Genomic DNA, 16,519 nt, shown 5'->3' on the forward strand with positions numbered 1-16,519 from the left:
TTTAGCAGACTGTTGAAATTTCCCATTTAAAGTGCAAATTGAAAAAAAAATTCAGCTGTGAAATAGATGTTTAGCTCCTTTAATAAGCAAAACTATTGTCAACGTATTCTAATAGACATTGTTTTTAATTGTAACAATATTTTAATTCAAGGCAGTCTCAAAGTTCAGTGAAGTTATGTAAAAAAAAAAAATTATGTTTATTGTTCTAGCAGCGTCGTAGCTGGAAATTTTGATGTAACAAATTTCTTAAGTGTGCCTAAACTAAACATCATTACTGCATTTAAAGTTGCAATCAGCCTAACTACTGAATTCAATGACAACTTCGAAACTGCAGAGAGTACAAAAGTGACATAAAGGAACAAATAACGTGGTTTTGCATTTGAAATACCTGTAGATGGTATAACAAGTTCTCATCTTAATCTTGTGCCAAGAAGCTCGAAGAAATCCCACTGGGCCTTTAAAAATCCATAACCTTATATCATTATTTTCATTATAATGACAGGAATCGTATTATTTCCCTTTCAAATGATGCTGGTTTTGGCTGGGGTAGAGTTAATTTTCTCCATAGGAGCTAGTATGGGGCTGTATTTTGAATTTGTACTGAAAACAGTGTTGATAATTCAGGGATGTTTTGTTATTGCTGGGCAGAGCTCACACAGAGCCAAGGCCTTTCTGCCCCTCACCCCACCAGGGAGGAGGCTGAGGGTGCACAGGGAGCTGGGATAGGACAAACTGGGACAGCTGACCACAGCTAGCCTAAGGGATGCTCCAGACCATGTGGCATCATGCTCAGCTAGGGAAGAAGGAGGAAGGGGGGAACATTTGGAGTGATGGCATTCATCTTCTTAAGTAACCATTATGTGGTATGGAGCCCCGCTTTCCTGGAGATGCCTGAGCACCCACCTGCCCATGGGAAGGTGGTGAATGAATTCCATGTTCTCCTTTGCTTGTGTGCAGCTTTTGCATTACCTGTTAAACTGCCTGAATCTCAACCAACAAGTTTTCTCACTTTACTGTTGTGGAGCATAGCTGTCTGCTGGGGTTAAATGACAAATGCTCTTTTCAACATGCAGCATGAGGCTTGAAGGGTTCAAGGTAACAACAGATTTGACTGGAATGTGCTAGATCACATTTATAGCTGCTATTGCTGTTTAGCTGTTGACAGACTCCTGTGCTTGCCACGGGGCTTGTTTGCCTTCTGTACACAAGTGTCTGGTGCTTGTTAGTGGCTGGTTTGTTGCTTTCACTACTTGCTGTACCACTTATCATCTTACTGGACTGTGCCTGGGAACATTTGGATAACAGCAATGTTTCTGTGCTGCTGTACTGGACAGACTGGAACTCCATGTGAATTCAAGTCAAAAGGTCCGTGACCTGAGGATGAGTTCAAGCAGCAACAGGATGCTGCAAAGCATCTGTGACCATGGGTAAGTCCAGGCCAGAGCAGGAAAGCCTCCCAGTATTCCCAGGCTGTCTCCCATTTGAGTACAACCATGACAACAGTTCAGCAGGACCACCATTTCAAAATTATCAGCTTGGCACCTCTTCTGCCTGGTTTAATTTTACACTTGAATTGCAAACATATTTAGAGAGAAACATGGATGTACGGTATTAACATTTTTCCATTTAATGAGAAGTCCCACCTCTCCAAAGTACTGCTGTAAGTACTGCTAGATTTTCAGAGCATATAACCATTTCTGAGGAAACTGAAGTAATTTATATGCATAATATAAAACCTTCAAGTCTTCCTTAAGGCCTTACTGAAGAAATAGTTCTTGATTTTCTGAAACCTTTCACTCTAACAGCTGTCTGAGATGTGAGCTCCGTGAAAGGCAGTAAATTTTTTCTCCTTATCCAGTACTCTGTTGTTTATTATCCTTATTTGGAAGGATTTACAAACAGCCATTCTTCCATAGTGTGACCTCCAAAACGTCATAATTCATTTTCCTCCCTCCTAAAAAAAGTCAAGGAAATAAGGTGTTATCTCACTTGAACTCTGTTTGCTCTGGCACATATTGCACTTCTCCCATCTCTGAGACCCAAAAGAACAGTCTTGGCAATTTCTGTTGGCAGTGGTTCACTTGACCTTTTAGTCCAGTTAGCTTTTTCCACTATAGGACTCAACTAATGGGCTGTAGGAAGAATTGACTTTAGTCAATGGGTTGTTAGAAACTAAGGTGAATCTTTGCCATCACAAATTACTAGAGCTCAGATGCATACAACAGACTGCAAAAAAATCAGTCACAACATCAGCCTGTTTACCTTAGGACAGTCTGGGCAATGAATGACTTGTCCCAGAGGACTACATTTGTTCACTGAAAGTACAGTCACTACAGCTTGTGCTGCCCTCTCGCCAAGGCAAAGGCAAGTGTCCAGCAGTGCCCGAGCCCGCCCAGTCACTGTGGGGTACGAGGTAATTGTTTCATAATCCATTCGGGACAGGGTTTGCTGGGAGCGAAGCACATCGAGGATATGGTTGAGGCGTCCTTCTGTCATGCACTTCAGTATGGTTTGTCTCTGGCAGGAAAGAATTTGACAGCAGCTTCCTTTGCAGCAAGGACCTTGAGTGAGAAGAAAACAAAATGAGATGAAGTGCTTTTTTCTTCCAGAAGTTGTAAGCAAGTGATAGCATCAACACCAGAAATACAAACTCGGTAGAGGAAGGAAGGAGGAGGATTTAGTTTATGTTCTGTGTTTGAACTAGTCCGAAAGTATTTTTATCTTGTGTTTGAAACTCGTGAAGATCAGTCTATGGACTTGATTTTCAGGTCTTGCCCTATTCATCTAGCATCTGTATTTAACTTTATGCAAAGCACCTTGGCTGGACACAGATAAGAAATCTTCCTGTGAAGGTGGAAGAACAGATAAGAGGTGCTTCAGGGCAGTAGGAGTGTCTGATACATGTAGCATGAAACTGGGAAAGTGAATATATGTCAAAACCAAACTAATAAGAAAAGTAATACTCTTGACTGAAAGGGTTGAGAGCTTTGGGTACTGCCTCTCTTCACAAGGTGATTAGAACACCTAGTGCTGACATCAGGGTTTTTAGTGTATGGTAAATACCATACACCGAGAGAAAATTAATAACCAAAAGCCATGTTGCTTTGGAGAACATGCCTCTGCCATTCTGATTTCTGATTGTTGTCAGGAGAGTTCTGTGCTGAGCTTTTCCTGCATGGTCTGGTCTGTTGATTTATCCAGAAATTATGTCATCACTCAAGTAAATTGCCATGGAGAAGGATGGCCAGCTAGGTTGATAACTGTTACAGGCCAGCTTGCAAAAATTTAGCAAAGAAACCTCACAAAGATTCACCCACAGGTAAAGGGTCTTCACAAATGAAAAGCTGACCCTTTCTGTCTCTGTTCTGCAGGAAGACCTGAGACCATGTAAGTGAGGGGATGAAGGGTCCCCTGTCACCTGTTTCTGTAGTCAATAGCTACTTTTGTGGAGATATGCAATACACAGCTTATGATTGTGAAAAAATATTGCAGACCTAAACAACTAATGTATTTCACATTCAATGTGTGCTATATTTTTTATATTTTTATTATGGTCTTTTCAGAACTGTTCTCAGCCTCACTGCGGCCCTGGAATAAAAGAACAAGCCAATGTTCTCAGTGGTCAGTGCCTGAACTTCTAAGAACAGAGGAGCAGCTATACACGAGCAGAGAGACATTTGTATCAAGTTAGAATCAGTTATCACCATAAACACCTGAAAATGTGCATAAAATTTAGAAATATCTGTGTCCTCCAAATTTTAAACAATTTGCTCACTAAGATCTGGCCAAGGTGAATATTGCCAGCTGAAACTGGAAACGGTGCCTTACCTGTCACTGCTTGTCCAAGGTGCATTGGTTGGGGTCTGTGCTTAAGAGCCAGTGCTGGGGAGTTATGCTGACTGCTCTCTTTGCCTGCAGTTGAACCAGATAAAGGAGTTGTGCAAAAGGAGCTTGATTTTCTACTCTCAGAGCCTGGGTGATCTAGAAAAAGTTTAAGATGAGCAAGATTAGACCTTTGAATTGAACAACAAGAAAGCATTATATGTACGTCAGCAACTACAGGAGACAGGAATTGAAGACTGACTTGAGATTACTTTGGCTCTTGTTAATACATCATGATTCCTAGGAAGGTTTTGGCGTGTATTACTACACACTTCTGACTTTTCTAAGCTGTCTGTAGGAATTTGTTATTGAAGTTATGGAACATTTTGTTCTGTTCATAAGTCTGATGGCTATTGATCAGAACTAAAATGTTTGGAAATGCAGATGTTGCTACAAGTGAATTGACTTCTGATGTCTCAATTTTTGTACCTGAAGGCATGAGAAGTACAATCTCTTCTTGACACAAATTTAAACACTTAGATAGGACAAACCCACATTGGAAATGTAAAGGAAGTTATCTGTATGGGAACAGTGATTATCAGGAATTATTCACATGCTCCTGGCAACAGAGCCTTTTTAAAACATATCTCCTTTTCTTAGCAGATTACAAAAAAAAACAGTTATTCCTGGTGGCACAAAGCAGTGTGATTCCCAGAAGGGACTTTTTCTGTCAAAAGCAACAGGCAGTATTTGATGTGTGAGAGAAAGGCAGATCGACATTTACAGCTCAGTATTCTAAAAAAAAAATTAGTAAAAATGCCTTTTTGATCTATACATCTAAGTGGAAAGCTTTGTGGTGTCTGTGGTTTCCTGCAGTGAACTCATGCTTCAGATGATACCAGTAGAGAGCACAGCTTTACTCTGAGAGGTGACAATTTTACATGAAAAATTACATTTCTATATGGAACAACGAGTAGTATTTGTCCTTTTCTTATAACAGCTGGACCTGAATATAAGTCAAAACAGTGACCTTTTGTTGCTGTTGCATTCTGTGGGGTAGCATTTGACACACCCATCTCAATATTATCTCTTCCTGCAGTATTTGCACTGCTATCAAGTAGAACTGTTGACAAGCTTGGCACTACAAGAGGAATTTTCTTGCTGATTAAGCGGTTGTCTTTTTGTGGACAGATGATCTGAAAGAGATCAAAATAGAGTCAAAATAGAGAAGTGTTATCTTCTTGGAAACTTTTGTTCCAAAATCTTTTCTAAACAGGAGAGGTTCTAAACAAACCTTAAGAGGAGGGGGGTGTTTTTGTAAGAGCAGTGTCAGAGTGAGCTGCTTTGAACAAGGTAAAGCAGTGGGTTTTATTGGATGGAGTTATCCTTGTTAGGAACATTTTGCCCACGTGTTTGCATTATATCAGGGCTGTCGGGAGAAATAAGTCGCTGAAGTACTCAGAAGACTCCTGTGCCACGAACTCACCTCTGCATTGTGTCTCTGCAATGTGTACGTTTCTGAGCCTTTGCATGCATTAAGCGCTCTCTCCTGGAAGAAAACAGTAACTCCAGTAAGTGTAGACGTGGTTTGTTCCGTTCACAGCTGTCAGGAGCAACAATTTATACTAACATAACTTATGTTGACAATATGTATTATCCTGTAAGGTATGCTCATATATAGTCATAGTGAAGTGCACAGAGTGAACAGGCATAGAATCTGACAAAACTCTACCCCGTTACTGTTTCTGGTGTTTCAAATTTATTTAAAAACCCAGTTTTGAATCATGCAGGGGAAGGTGAAAATAAGCCTGTATTGAGAGAGATTGGGCTAGCTATAACATGTTTTCCTTTAAGGAGCCAAACAGCGTGGCCATGCTGTGTTCAGTGTGCCAAGTTGTCTGCAGTTAGGATGTGTCAATACTTGTAACTTTTTTCCAGTTTGTACATCCACAGCAGATTTGTTAAACTATTTTTTAGATTTTATACTCCAACAGTTGTGAATCAATCAATTTCCCAGAAACTTCAGTATCATTTTCAGAGTAATTTTGGACTTATCAGTTTGGTTGTCTGAACGATAAATAATGCTCAGTAAAAAATAAATCTTCACAATTTAACAAATTAAAATATAAAACCTTGCTCAAGGGAGGTGGAAGTATTAGATTATGGAATATTCGGCAGTACAATCTTAAATAAATTTCAACAGTAGTAAAAATTAATTTGACTCTAACTATGCCGCCTATTAAAACATTCATCAAGGCTGTTCTGTATGCCCAGAGTATGATTGCAACATACAGAAATAATCCTGCGTGCATCAATATACACAACACACAGGAATGAAACCAACAACACAGCACGGGTTGTGTAACTCCAGCTAGAGTCAGAGTCTTTGTCCAAGGGCCAAAACACGTGTGTCACTGTTTTCCCTCAGTGCCTAAGTTAACTAGATAGGATGTAGCTATGTTTGTGGCAGTCACATTTGTGCCAGATTTCCCATGGCAGTGTAAGCATATATCAAATTAGCTTTATGTGAAGAGCACAGAGCAGGGCTGTTACTGGTATTGCTACAGGTACAAATGCTATTCAGGTTTTGAACTAAATGGTTTCTAACCAGTACATACAAAAAAATTTGTCCTTGGTTCTAGCCCTAATCTGCAGTACTTGAGCTGATGTTTGTTCTCACTCACATGGGTTTGCCAGTCTGACTCCAGGTGGTGACTAGAAAGAAGTTATCATATTTTTAAAATAGCAGGTAGCAATTGACTCATTTTCTAGAGAACCTCACAATATATATTCTACAATTTCTGAACCTGTAGTGCCAAAGGGTACTCTCCAGCTCTCTGGCATGTCCATTAAAACAATCAGAACAAAACCTTTCGTGGTTTTGGATCACAAAGATTGCAACTGAACAAATCAAGTAATGCCATTGTAGGAGAACAAGAAATTTTGCACTGACCTTTGCATCCATCAAGTTGTAGATTGCTGCAGAAATTACCTCCTTATTTATACTAGTCAGAACTCCATTTAGAAGGTCTACACATTCTGCAGGAGTAATAAAGCATTTTAAATAACATATTGTGTATGGAAGAATGTATATATTTAGGCATTGTCATATTGCAACGAGCATTACTATTATATTGAGAAATGGGATGAACTAGAGGAAATTAGTTTAATACAACTTCCACCTCATACTTTACTTTATAATAAACACAATTTTGGAGACAAATAAGTCAATTTCTTGTAGGAAGCTTCGGTTAGAGGAAACATCAAAGGTAGTCTGATAATCTAAAGATCACTTCCACTTCAGTTGTTCAGAGTGCTAACACAATGTTCCTATAAAAACTGTCTCCATTACAAATCTTGCACAGAAAGCAAATCCTGAACGTTACCTGCAGTATGTGGTCTATAATCTGGCTCTTGATGCCAGCACAGAGCAATGAGGTTCAACAGTCTATTCCTCTCAGGCAAATTGCTTGGTATGAACTTTTCTGAAAGGCTTGGCCGCAAACTGCTGCAGATTCCTCTCAAAACATCAAGCAGGGTTGTTTGACCTACAATTTAAAGGAAAATGTCACTGCCAAAAAAATATTAAAGACCTCAGAACTTTCTTAAAATGACATCCAGTGTAAGTCGTATTGTGTGTTTTAAAACAAAGATTGCTTTTTAAAAAGGAAAAATATATTAATGCTCTTGTAAGTGGATATGCTAACTTTTAATAATAGCTATAGCTCCTTATTGCAACTGGACGTTTCAGGATAAAGAACTCTGTCCAATATTGAGTCACAAATGGTTATATAAACTTGTACTGTAAACTATGTGCACGGATACCTCAGGAATACATGTTATTATTCTAAGCAAAGTTTTATATAAAGCCTTACACTTGCATTATGAGAACAGAACGAAAGAATTGTAAAAAAAAATCTACTTTGAGCAGCCTCAAGATGGCAGCCATAAGCTGTATGGGCATTTAGATATTATTGCATGCAGTATTTTTCAAAGATCCTCAGTCTGTAAAATACAGGAGTCCTTCAATCAGTTTCTCCATGCAGAATGAAGCCCATAGCAAAGAAGCCCTTGCTGATGTCCATGAAACAGGGATCATTCCTAGATTGTGACAACTATTATACAATGCTTTGCAAACTGAGTTCTTTAAAACTGCTCATACTCTCGTCTAAGAAAGTAAGATTCCCTGCTTCCTTAAGATAATTCATCATGAACTGCCATTTCTGGATTGGTATTTGAAACATAGGCAATTGTAAAAATGAGTTTTCTGCTCATTCAATTAGCTACTTGTCACTGATTTCAGAATTCCAGCTGACAAATATGAAGTGATACTCCTTCTCACTGAAGGTACGTGGAAAACCCAACTCAGTGACAGTGCTTCATCAAGCACAGACTGATGATACTAGTGGGGGAAGAAGCTCTGCCTTTCACCTTCTGAAAGAGCAGCTTCTTTGGAAACATTTAGGATTTGGTGAGGAATTCTAATATTTACATCCTGTAATGTGGAGCTTTGTGCTGTAACAGTAAGAAAAAGCAAAGGGACATCTGAAAAGACAGTGGTGTTTGTATCATAATTTCACTATGATAAAGGAATTTGTGGACAAGATGTGGACAGCACAAAGTCTGACATGAACAATACATACCTTCAAAAGGTCTCCTTCTGCTTAGGCTCTCCCAACACAGGATTCCAAAGCTGAAAAAAACAGTGAAAGAGCATTCATTAGTTTGCTATCTATATCTATGTTATTTCAAAGAGCAAGTTTATTGCTTTAAGAGAAAGGAGTTTTTCAAGACAAAGTCTATCCAAGTATTTTCTAATTTGATGGGATCTTTTTTCAGTTTTCAACTAAGTTGCTCTTACAAAATCATCAGGTTGAGGGGTTTTTATTGTTTATAGGTTCAATCAGAATTACTTCTCAGGTTACCATCTCATTTCCATTTGATCTTGTGAATTTTGTAACGTTCTGTTCTCCTTTCTCTATCATTTTTGGTTTGTTTTCAAGTAATTTCAATATCAACTGGACTTTTTAGCAGGTACCAACAAGCACATCAGTTAATCTACAAAAACTTGATTCTGATGCACTATGTTTCTATTTTCTTCAGCAAATTTTGATGGGGCTCCAAGTCCCTTTTTCCTTTTCTAACATCCTAGGAATAATTGCAGTGATATCATAGATCTATACATATAACCCACAACTGAGATGGTATAAAATACAGTGGTTTAATAAAAATATCAATCTTCACAATCAAAGGCAGAAAAGAGAAGGCTGCTGGATGAGAAAAACAGGCTATGGATGAGTCAGAAGCAAAGCAATCAAAAGGGGAAGAGGTGGTTCTAGGATAAACATATCTGCTTATTTATGTATCTTGCTGTAGTGATTACAGTGGTTAAAAGAGCCCCCTCTTCTGCCTCACTTTCATATAAAAATCTGGAAGTGCTTTTACTTGCGCTCTCTAGGAAAGTATTAATGTAATGTGGACATACATGTCACTTAAATGTACTTTGTATTTCATGTATGACACAAATTTTTGTTTTCTCTGTTGTACCAATGTTCAGATATACATCTATGTCTTGCACCTGAGTCACATCTGAGCATATTATTATATAAGGTACTATATAATACATATATACATTAAATAATATATATTAATACAATGTTGGAAAATTAATTATGCTACCTGAAAATAAGGCCCCAGTTTTCCTGTGCAAAACTTGTGTTTGTGAACAGCGTGAGATTAGTCACATCATTTATAGGTCTCCTCAAGTGTATGAATTATTTGACTCATCTTAGAGCCTGCCTCTGTGATGATAAAGCAGGAGTTTAAATTTGTTGGTTTCACAAAAGCTCAGAAATCAGAAGAGTGGTCTCCTTAAAAGTTATTTGTAATATTAGTCCACAGCTCTGTGTGCTGATTAGGATGATGTGTGTCCATCCAGACCATCCAGACCAGTGGCAATTTGAGGTCCTCTGATTTATTGAGGCAGCCACAGTGCATGTAACATACCCAAAAGGGTCATGTGCCACTAAAAAGTATGAGTGCTTGAGTGGCCCAGTAAGTTATCCCAGCAGAGATTCCATAGGACCTTAATAGGACCCTTTTGAGGGAAAGGTCTTATTTTTACCTGGGCCTGATCTAGGCATAAACAATTCTTTTGGAAACTAAAGCTAATGGCAGTTCACACTTATAAACTGTGTGAAGCAGTTATGAGGCTTCTAAATATATCTGAAAGTTTTGGCAGCTGTTACACTTTCAAAACATTTAAGTCCATTATATAAATATTTATATGACTGACTTTGAGAACAGTTTTTAACCTTGGTATCTTATTCACCAAATATGGGAATTTAAAATTTAATTCACGCTGTAATTGGCCCCATGTGCAATACTATCCTACTGCATTATGTAGGTCTGGCATTTTTACTGTAATATCTTTAAAGATAAGTGTTTTGGCAGCATTGTAGAGTGCAGCATGGACTAGGTATGATGTGCCCTTAGAAATTCCATTCACCTGTAAATATCACCTTCCTGGGAAGGGAGGCCTCCTTCAAGTGTTTCAGGAGGGAGATACACTAAATCCTGGCAGTTTCTCTGATGGCAGTTCTGCAGGTCTGACATCAGCTGCTGTTTCCTCCAGCTGGTTAGGCCATAGTCTGATATCTATGGAAACGTGAGAGAAAGTAATTTTAGGAACAATATAACAAGTCTTGGTATCAAATGTTGATTATTAAGATCAATATATGCAACAGTAGGGCAATCACTAGATTTTATGTTAATCAACTAACAGTAGAAGCTCCTACCTTGGCTCTGTACTGCACATCCAAAAGCACATTGGAAGGTTTCAGGCTGCAGTGGCAGAGAGCAGGTTCCAGGCTGTGAAGATGATGCAGCCCTTCAGCCACATTGGACAGGATCCTTATGAGTAAGGGAAAGGGAAGTTCTGGGTACAGCTGATGCTAGGTAACAAAAAATACAGGTTTCAGTAGTGTGAAATTGTGACTATTCACATTTTCATTTGACAACAAGCAGAACTAGAATGCAGAAACTGAAGAAAGGATTGTGACTACTGTCCATAATTTACATGCTGATTGTTCTTTGTTGGCTGATCTTGTAATTACTTTTATCATCTCAAAGATGACATCTTTTATCTACCTCATGGATGAGGGATTGGAGGGATCCATTGTTCATCCATTCAGTCACTATCCCCACAAGTCCATGGTACTGGTAAACCCCAAGGAAAGGCAGAAGATGTTCAGACTCATAGTGTCTGACACTTGCTATGTCCTGAAGTAGCAACTTCCACTCCCTGTAAAAAAAACAAGTTAGAGGCAGGTTAGACTGAGGGGAACTTCAGAAAGAGATGAGAGTGTAGGATGTGGAAATGAGAGAGAACCATATGGTTGAGCACAAGCTAGTGTTATTTATCCAATAAACCCAGTATCATATAATCTTCCAATCAATTCCAAGAACATGAAGCAGTTGTAGTGTAGTGTATTTTTCTCATATAAAGTAAATTTAATTTTTCTAATATAAAAATGAAAGATGTCTGGATGCTTTAATATGAACATAAGAGCACAGTTTGAAGCAGGATTGAAGTGTGAAGGCAGGAAAAAGCTGGAGTATATGAAATGCTAGATTAAGAATAAAACAAGGATTTTTCCTTTACTGTTCCCAAGAACTTGTATTCTTTTGCTATTAGTGACATCCAGGAAATGATGTGTTTCCATGCTTTCCATGCACATCTCACTGCTTTGTAACCCTGGCCGTCACCTTCCCTCCTCCCATTTCCCCTGCTCTCGTCTGTACAGCTGGTTTAGATTAAATTCAACTGAGGTCTCTTCAGGGACCTCTAAAAAGACAACACCTTAGCATACTGCTGTTACTCGTCAGGGTTTGTAGACATTATTAGAGTAGATTAGTTATTGACTTCAGGATTAAGCTCTACTTTATAAAAAATTGTAAAAAACCATAGAGCTTGTTTCTCAGTAAAATTGCCTCCAGGTTGCCTCTTGGCTAGTCAAGATTTCTAGGAATGGAGATGTTCTTGGGGATCAGGTGATCCTGGATATGCCATGATTTGTTCTGGTGCCACCACTGCAGGTCTGTGCCACCCACCTGCGTGGTTGGTTGGGCAGGTAAGACACGTACCTGTCCGTAGTGTCCTGGCTGGTCAGCAGCTTCACAGAGATGGGAGTGTTCCAGGAAATATGAAAGGCTTTGAGTGCAAAGCCTGAGCCTGTCCTGGTCAAGGTAAAGCTTTCCAAATCTTCCTGGGCTACCACAGGTAATGGATTGGCCATTTCTTGATGGCTGGCTTGGGGGAAAATGTGACAGAAAAGAAAAAAGTTTTAAGAGGGTTTTTTGTCACAATTACCAAAGCACAGTGAAGTTGCACCACCCCTTACTTCCTAAATAACAAATCCAACAGCCTTCCTTTCACCACTTTGTGTCAGACTTTCCTTACAAAGAGAGGAAAAATGCCCTAATTGCAAAGAGGTGTCTGGACCATAATTTGCCATCTGAGTCTACAAGGTGCTAATTAATTGCTCATCATTATTTCTATCTGACGTCTTTGAAATAGTGGACCAGTATTTACAATGTAAAATGTGATTGTAATGTGATACTGAATTATGTAGACAACAAACTAACATCTTATAGCTGCATGCCAGGCAAATAGTTTCTCCACTTCTAATAAAAAAGGCAATTATTCAATAACTCATGTCAGCATGTTCTGCATCATTCTTGCACATCTTCTTTAATATATCATATGTGAATGCAAAAGGAAAGAAAAAGGTAAAATTCCTGCTATTGTGAACTGTCAGAATTCTGCTAAATGGAGTTGTGTCTGTGTAGCCACCACTAATTTGAGCAGTACAGTGTCTGTCTGGGACCTCTCCAGAGCCAGCTGCACGTCTCCCACGCTTTGCATGGCAACACACACGGATTAGAGGCAACTTCCGCAAAGTGTCACCCTGTTACTACGTGAGTAACAGTACTATTTACATCTGTGAAGCTCCATTAGACTAGAAATAGCCAAAAAGGGAATGGTAAAGGAGGAAAACAAGCAATCTAAGATAATAGATGGCATAAAACAGATGGCATTGGTAAGGATTACTGCAACATCTGTGGTCAGTGAGTCAGAACTCTTCCAACTGGAATACTCCCTTTGAGGTCCAGTAGAGCAGGGCTAGAAAAGGAAATATGAGGGCACTTAAGTAGCTGTGGAGGACTGTTGAGTGAGAACTGTGTCCTTTTAGATGTGCGCTACAAGAAGAGCTCCGGGGATGCAGAAAGCCTCAAAGTCCACATAACCTTTTCTCCACAAATAAAACAGAAACAAAAGCCTGAAGATAAATTTGCCTGTGATCTTGCATCTGGTTCATGAACATTTTATTGCTGGTGAATCTCAGTCTCTTTCCCGCAGGCATGTTCACAATCTAAGCTCAGTTTTGCCTCTAACCACAATAAAAATGCAAAAAGCAGCAGCTGATTTACCAGTTCAGCTTTAACCATATTTGATTCTGGTAGGAAAGCACAGTTGAACTTTTTGCTTTTTGTTAGATTGTTGTAGTTTGAAAGCAATAACTGCCTTAGGTGCTTCTCTGAGAGTTTCCTTAAAAAAAGAGATGAGGCTGACAAGTTAACAATTTCATAAAATTTGGAAGGGTTCCTCTGAATGAAGATAATTTTCTAAATGAGTGATTTATTCCTAAAGACAGACCACACAAATCTACCAATCCTGAATATGAAGGAGGCAATCAAAACGCTGGCAGAAGCAAAATTATGTCTCATTTTTATTATATACAGCAATAAGTAATAATTTAAATAGCCAAAATTATTTACTCAACTCCAACTATAGTGCAAGGAAAATCAAACAATGATTTTACCACCTAAGCCATTACTGAAAGCATTTAGTTTTATATAAAATTGAATCAAATAATAATATAAGCATTTTTTAAGCTCTTGCTAACTGGCTACTTAGATAAAAGTTAAAGCTAATCATCAGCTCCTATTTTGGATTTGCAAAATCTAATAAAACTAGAAATTTTTGAAAATTGAAACAGAAATCATTTCAATCTTTATCATTACAAACCATGTCACAACATGCTAAGCACCATTCACCCTGTCTGAGTTACTACATCTTTGTATTGCAAGGTACCAAAACATTATTTCAGTAATTCTGCTCTTTTGAATGTTTTTTTCTCCCAGATCCTTTTAAAATCTCACCATCAAACTCCAAAATCAATATTCCAGGAGTGACCTTTGCAAGGAAACGGTTTGCATTATTTTTTAGTAAGACACTGAAAGTCTTGGATAACTTTGCCATCCTCCCCCAGCTGTGCAGGCAGGGGCATGAAGAAGACTGCTATAAAGCCATTTAGTTCAAGTTTCTAATTATAAAGTAATTTTAAAAAATTAATTCATAGCAAAGATGTTTCCTTACTATGAGAGAAACTATGTTAATATACAGATGTGTCATGGAAAGAAACAGGAAATAAAAATCAACTTACCTCCGGAAATACAGACATAAAACTATGGAATGATGGAGTGAAACTGCTGTAGATACCAAGTGTGAGTTGGCTTTGAACCGAATTCAAGCACAGCTCGAGTTTTCCTGCCAGTGAGTCAGCTTGGTTGTTGATCTCTGCTTTTATTGGCTGCCTGCAAACATTTAACATTTCCTGGTCAGATACACAAACTGTAACTCTTTAGTGACTGCTGATGAGAGTGATTACAGAAAAAGAGGTTGAACAGCTGCTTCTTCCACAAGGAATACCAAGAGGGAAAGGTATGTAACAGTGTAAAATACCGTACTGGATACAGCCCAGGTATGGAATTTCGTGGAGCTGTGGACAGACTGCGCAGCTGATACTGATCTCTGCAGTGGGTCAAGCTGACAGCACACGTTAAAAACCCCGCAAACTTTTTAAGCCAAGTTGATCTAAAAAGAGGAAATAAATGCGGGGCTTCTGGTAGGAGGGTGGGCAGGCATAGGGTAATGTCGAGTTACAGAGAAGTCAGGTTCAATTGGCTGTCAAACAGCCCTGCTGAAGAGGATGTAGGGGTTAGGGTGAAAGTCAAGCTGGTCATGAGCCAGGAGCATGCTCACATCACAAGAGGAGAAAATTACATGCTGGGCTGCTTTAGAAATGCAGTCAGGAAAGTGAGGTAAGTCACGGTGCCTCAGTACCCAGAAGTGGTGAGGCTGCTGCTGAAATACTGGAGTCAGCTTTAGGGCCCTCAGTTCAAAGAAAATGTTGACAAACTGGAGAGGAACAATACACAGCTACCGAGATGGGGCCCTGGGGCACATCCCTTACAGCGAGAGGCTGAGAGGGCCAGCCTTGCTTCGGCAGGTGCAGCAGGCTGAGGAGGTGTCAGTTAGAATCCTACACCTATTTGAAGGTCAGTTATGAAGATAGAGACAAATTCTTCTCCATAGTGGCAGATAACCACCAGTGGCATAGGCAGGTGTCTCTACTTCAGAGGTTCAAGCCAGATGCTAGAAAAAAACCTCACCAGGTACATAATGCAGTTCTTTAATGGGCCACTCAGGTTTCAGAGCCTCCATCATTTAAAGATTCTCTAGACTTAGCTGAACAAAACCATGGCTGACCTGATCCAGCACTGCCAGCAGTCCTGCCTTGAGCAGGAGGCTGGGCTAGAAAATGACAAAAATTCAGTATCTTTAATTTTGTGAAAACCCTATGGGGCCTAATTGTGTTCCTGCTAGGCCCTTGGCATGCACATTCCCACTGAAAGTTGATGGGACTGCTGGATGTAAGGTGGAAACTTAAAGAGAGAGCAGTCGTTTCAGTTGATCACATTTTATGCAAATTGGTCTATTTATAGAGTCTGACTTAAAATTAGTGTCAGTCAATGAGATTCTGTCCACAGACTTCTGTTGGTTTTGGATCAGATCCTGACCTCCCCCCCTCCCAGGAAGGGGAGGAGCAGTGAAGCAGTTAGGTAATTCCCCCTACGATCACAGGAAAGTCCCTTATATCATCAAATCATGTGCCCGGGGCTGTGTGGCCTGAAAGGAAGCACACTACAAGTGGAAAGTTCACTGTGTGCTATTTGCTGACAGCTGTAACTCTCTGACCAGCACCAGCTTTCTCTGCTCAGCACACCCTTCCTAAAGGGAAAATTAGTATGAGGGAGCAGAAGTAACAAAGGTGAGAAAAGTGGCCTGTAACAGTCCTAGAGAAGGCTGGAAGCATGTCAAGCTGTGTTGCTGGGACCACAGGATCCTCCTCCCCTTGGCTTTGATGTATCAACACCACATTCATTCTTGTCTATATTCTACACTTCTGTAGGAAGCACATTAAAAATGTTTCCCTCTTTATAAGGTATTGGCTTTTCTGGCTCAAACTGTGCTGCAGAAGAATCACAAACTGTTCAAAATCCATACAGCTAATTAAAGTTCTTCAGGGGGGCTTTATAGACAAATTTGAAGGACTTAATTTTACAGAAATTCTTTGACACTTAAAGTAGTTTTAAGTACTTGAATATCATGTGCTGGGGAAACAGACTACCAGAACAATCCTGCATTTGTTTACTCCTTTTGACTATTGTTTTCAGCTTAAAAAAACCCTTAGTATAAAACCAGAAAGCCTAATTTTAATCCATATGTGAAGAAAGCAGAAATTTACAGGCAAATTTGCCGTGCAGGTCTGAGCTAACTAAACATCATTAT

At 39.3% G+C, this 16,519-nt stretch overlaps 1 protein-coding gene across 1 annotated transcript; it reads right to left on the reverse strand.

The window, feature by feature from the left end:
* Positions 1–629: 629 nt before the first annotated feature.
* LOC309577962 (receptor-interacting serine/threonine-protein kinase 2-like) lies at positions 630–14,396 on the reverse strand. The gene is made up of 12 exons (XM_082290267.1): positions 14,331–14,396; positions 11,968–12,133; positions 10,972–11,125; positions 10,620–10,775; positions 10,331–10,479; positions 8,466–8,515; positions 7,209–7,370; positions 6,776–6,861; positions 5,309–5,371; positions 4,853–5,018; positions 3,829–3,981; positions 630–2,561 (listed from the first exon to the last, which is right to left on the reverse strand). The coding sequence occupies exons 2-12, from the start codon at positions 12,117–12,119 to the stop codon at positions 2,242–2,244; spliced, it is 1,611 nt and encodes a 536-aa protein (XP_082146393.1). The 5' UTR covers positions 12,120–12,133; positions 14,331–14,396; the 3' UTR covers positions 630–2,241.
* Positions 14,397–16,519: the final 2,123 nt, after the last annotated feature.

The sequence above is a fragment of the Coloeus monedula genome, assembly GCF_965178545.1.
Source record: "Coloeus monedula genome assembly, chromosome: 13".
In the NCBI taxonomy this organism is placed as follows: domain Eukaryota; kingdom Metazoa; phylum Chordata; class Aves; order Passeriformes; family Corvidae; genus Coloeus; species Coloeus monedula.

Bases quoted from the DNA above. Each gene is read 5' to 3' on its own strand.
- LOC309577962 (XM_082290267.1), bottom strand. From the start codon at position 12,119: ATGGCCAATCCATTACCTGTGGTAGCCCAGGAAGATTTGGAAAGCTTT. The intron at 8,516-10,330 runs GTGAATGGAATT...TGTTTTTTTCAG, and splicing joins CAGGAAGGTGATATTTACAG to CTTTGGAATCCTGTGTTGGG. The intron at 2,562-3,828 runs GTAAGGCACCGT...TTCTCACTCAAG, and splicing joins CCTTGGACAAGCAGTGACAG to GTCCTTGCTGCAAAGGAAGC.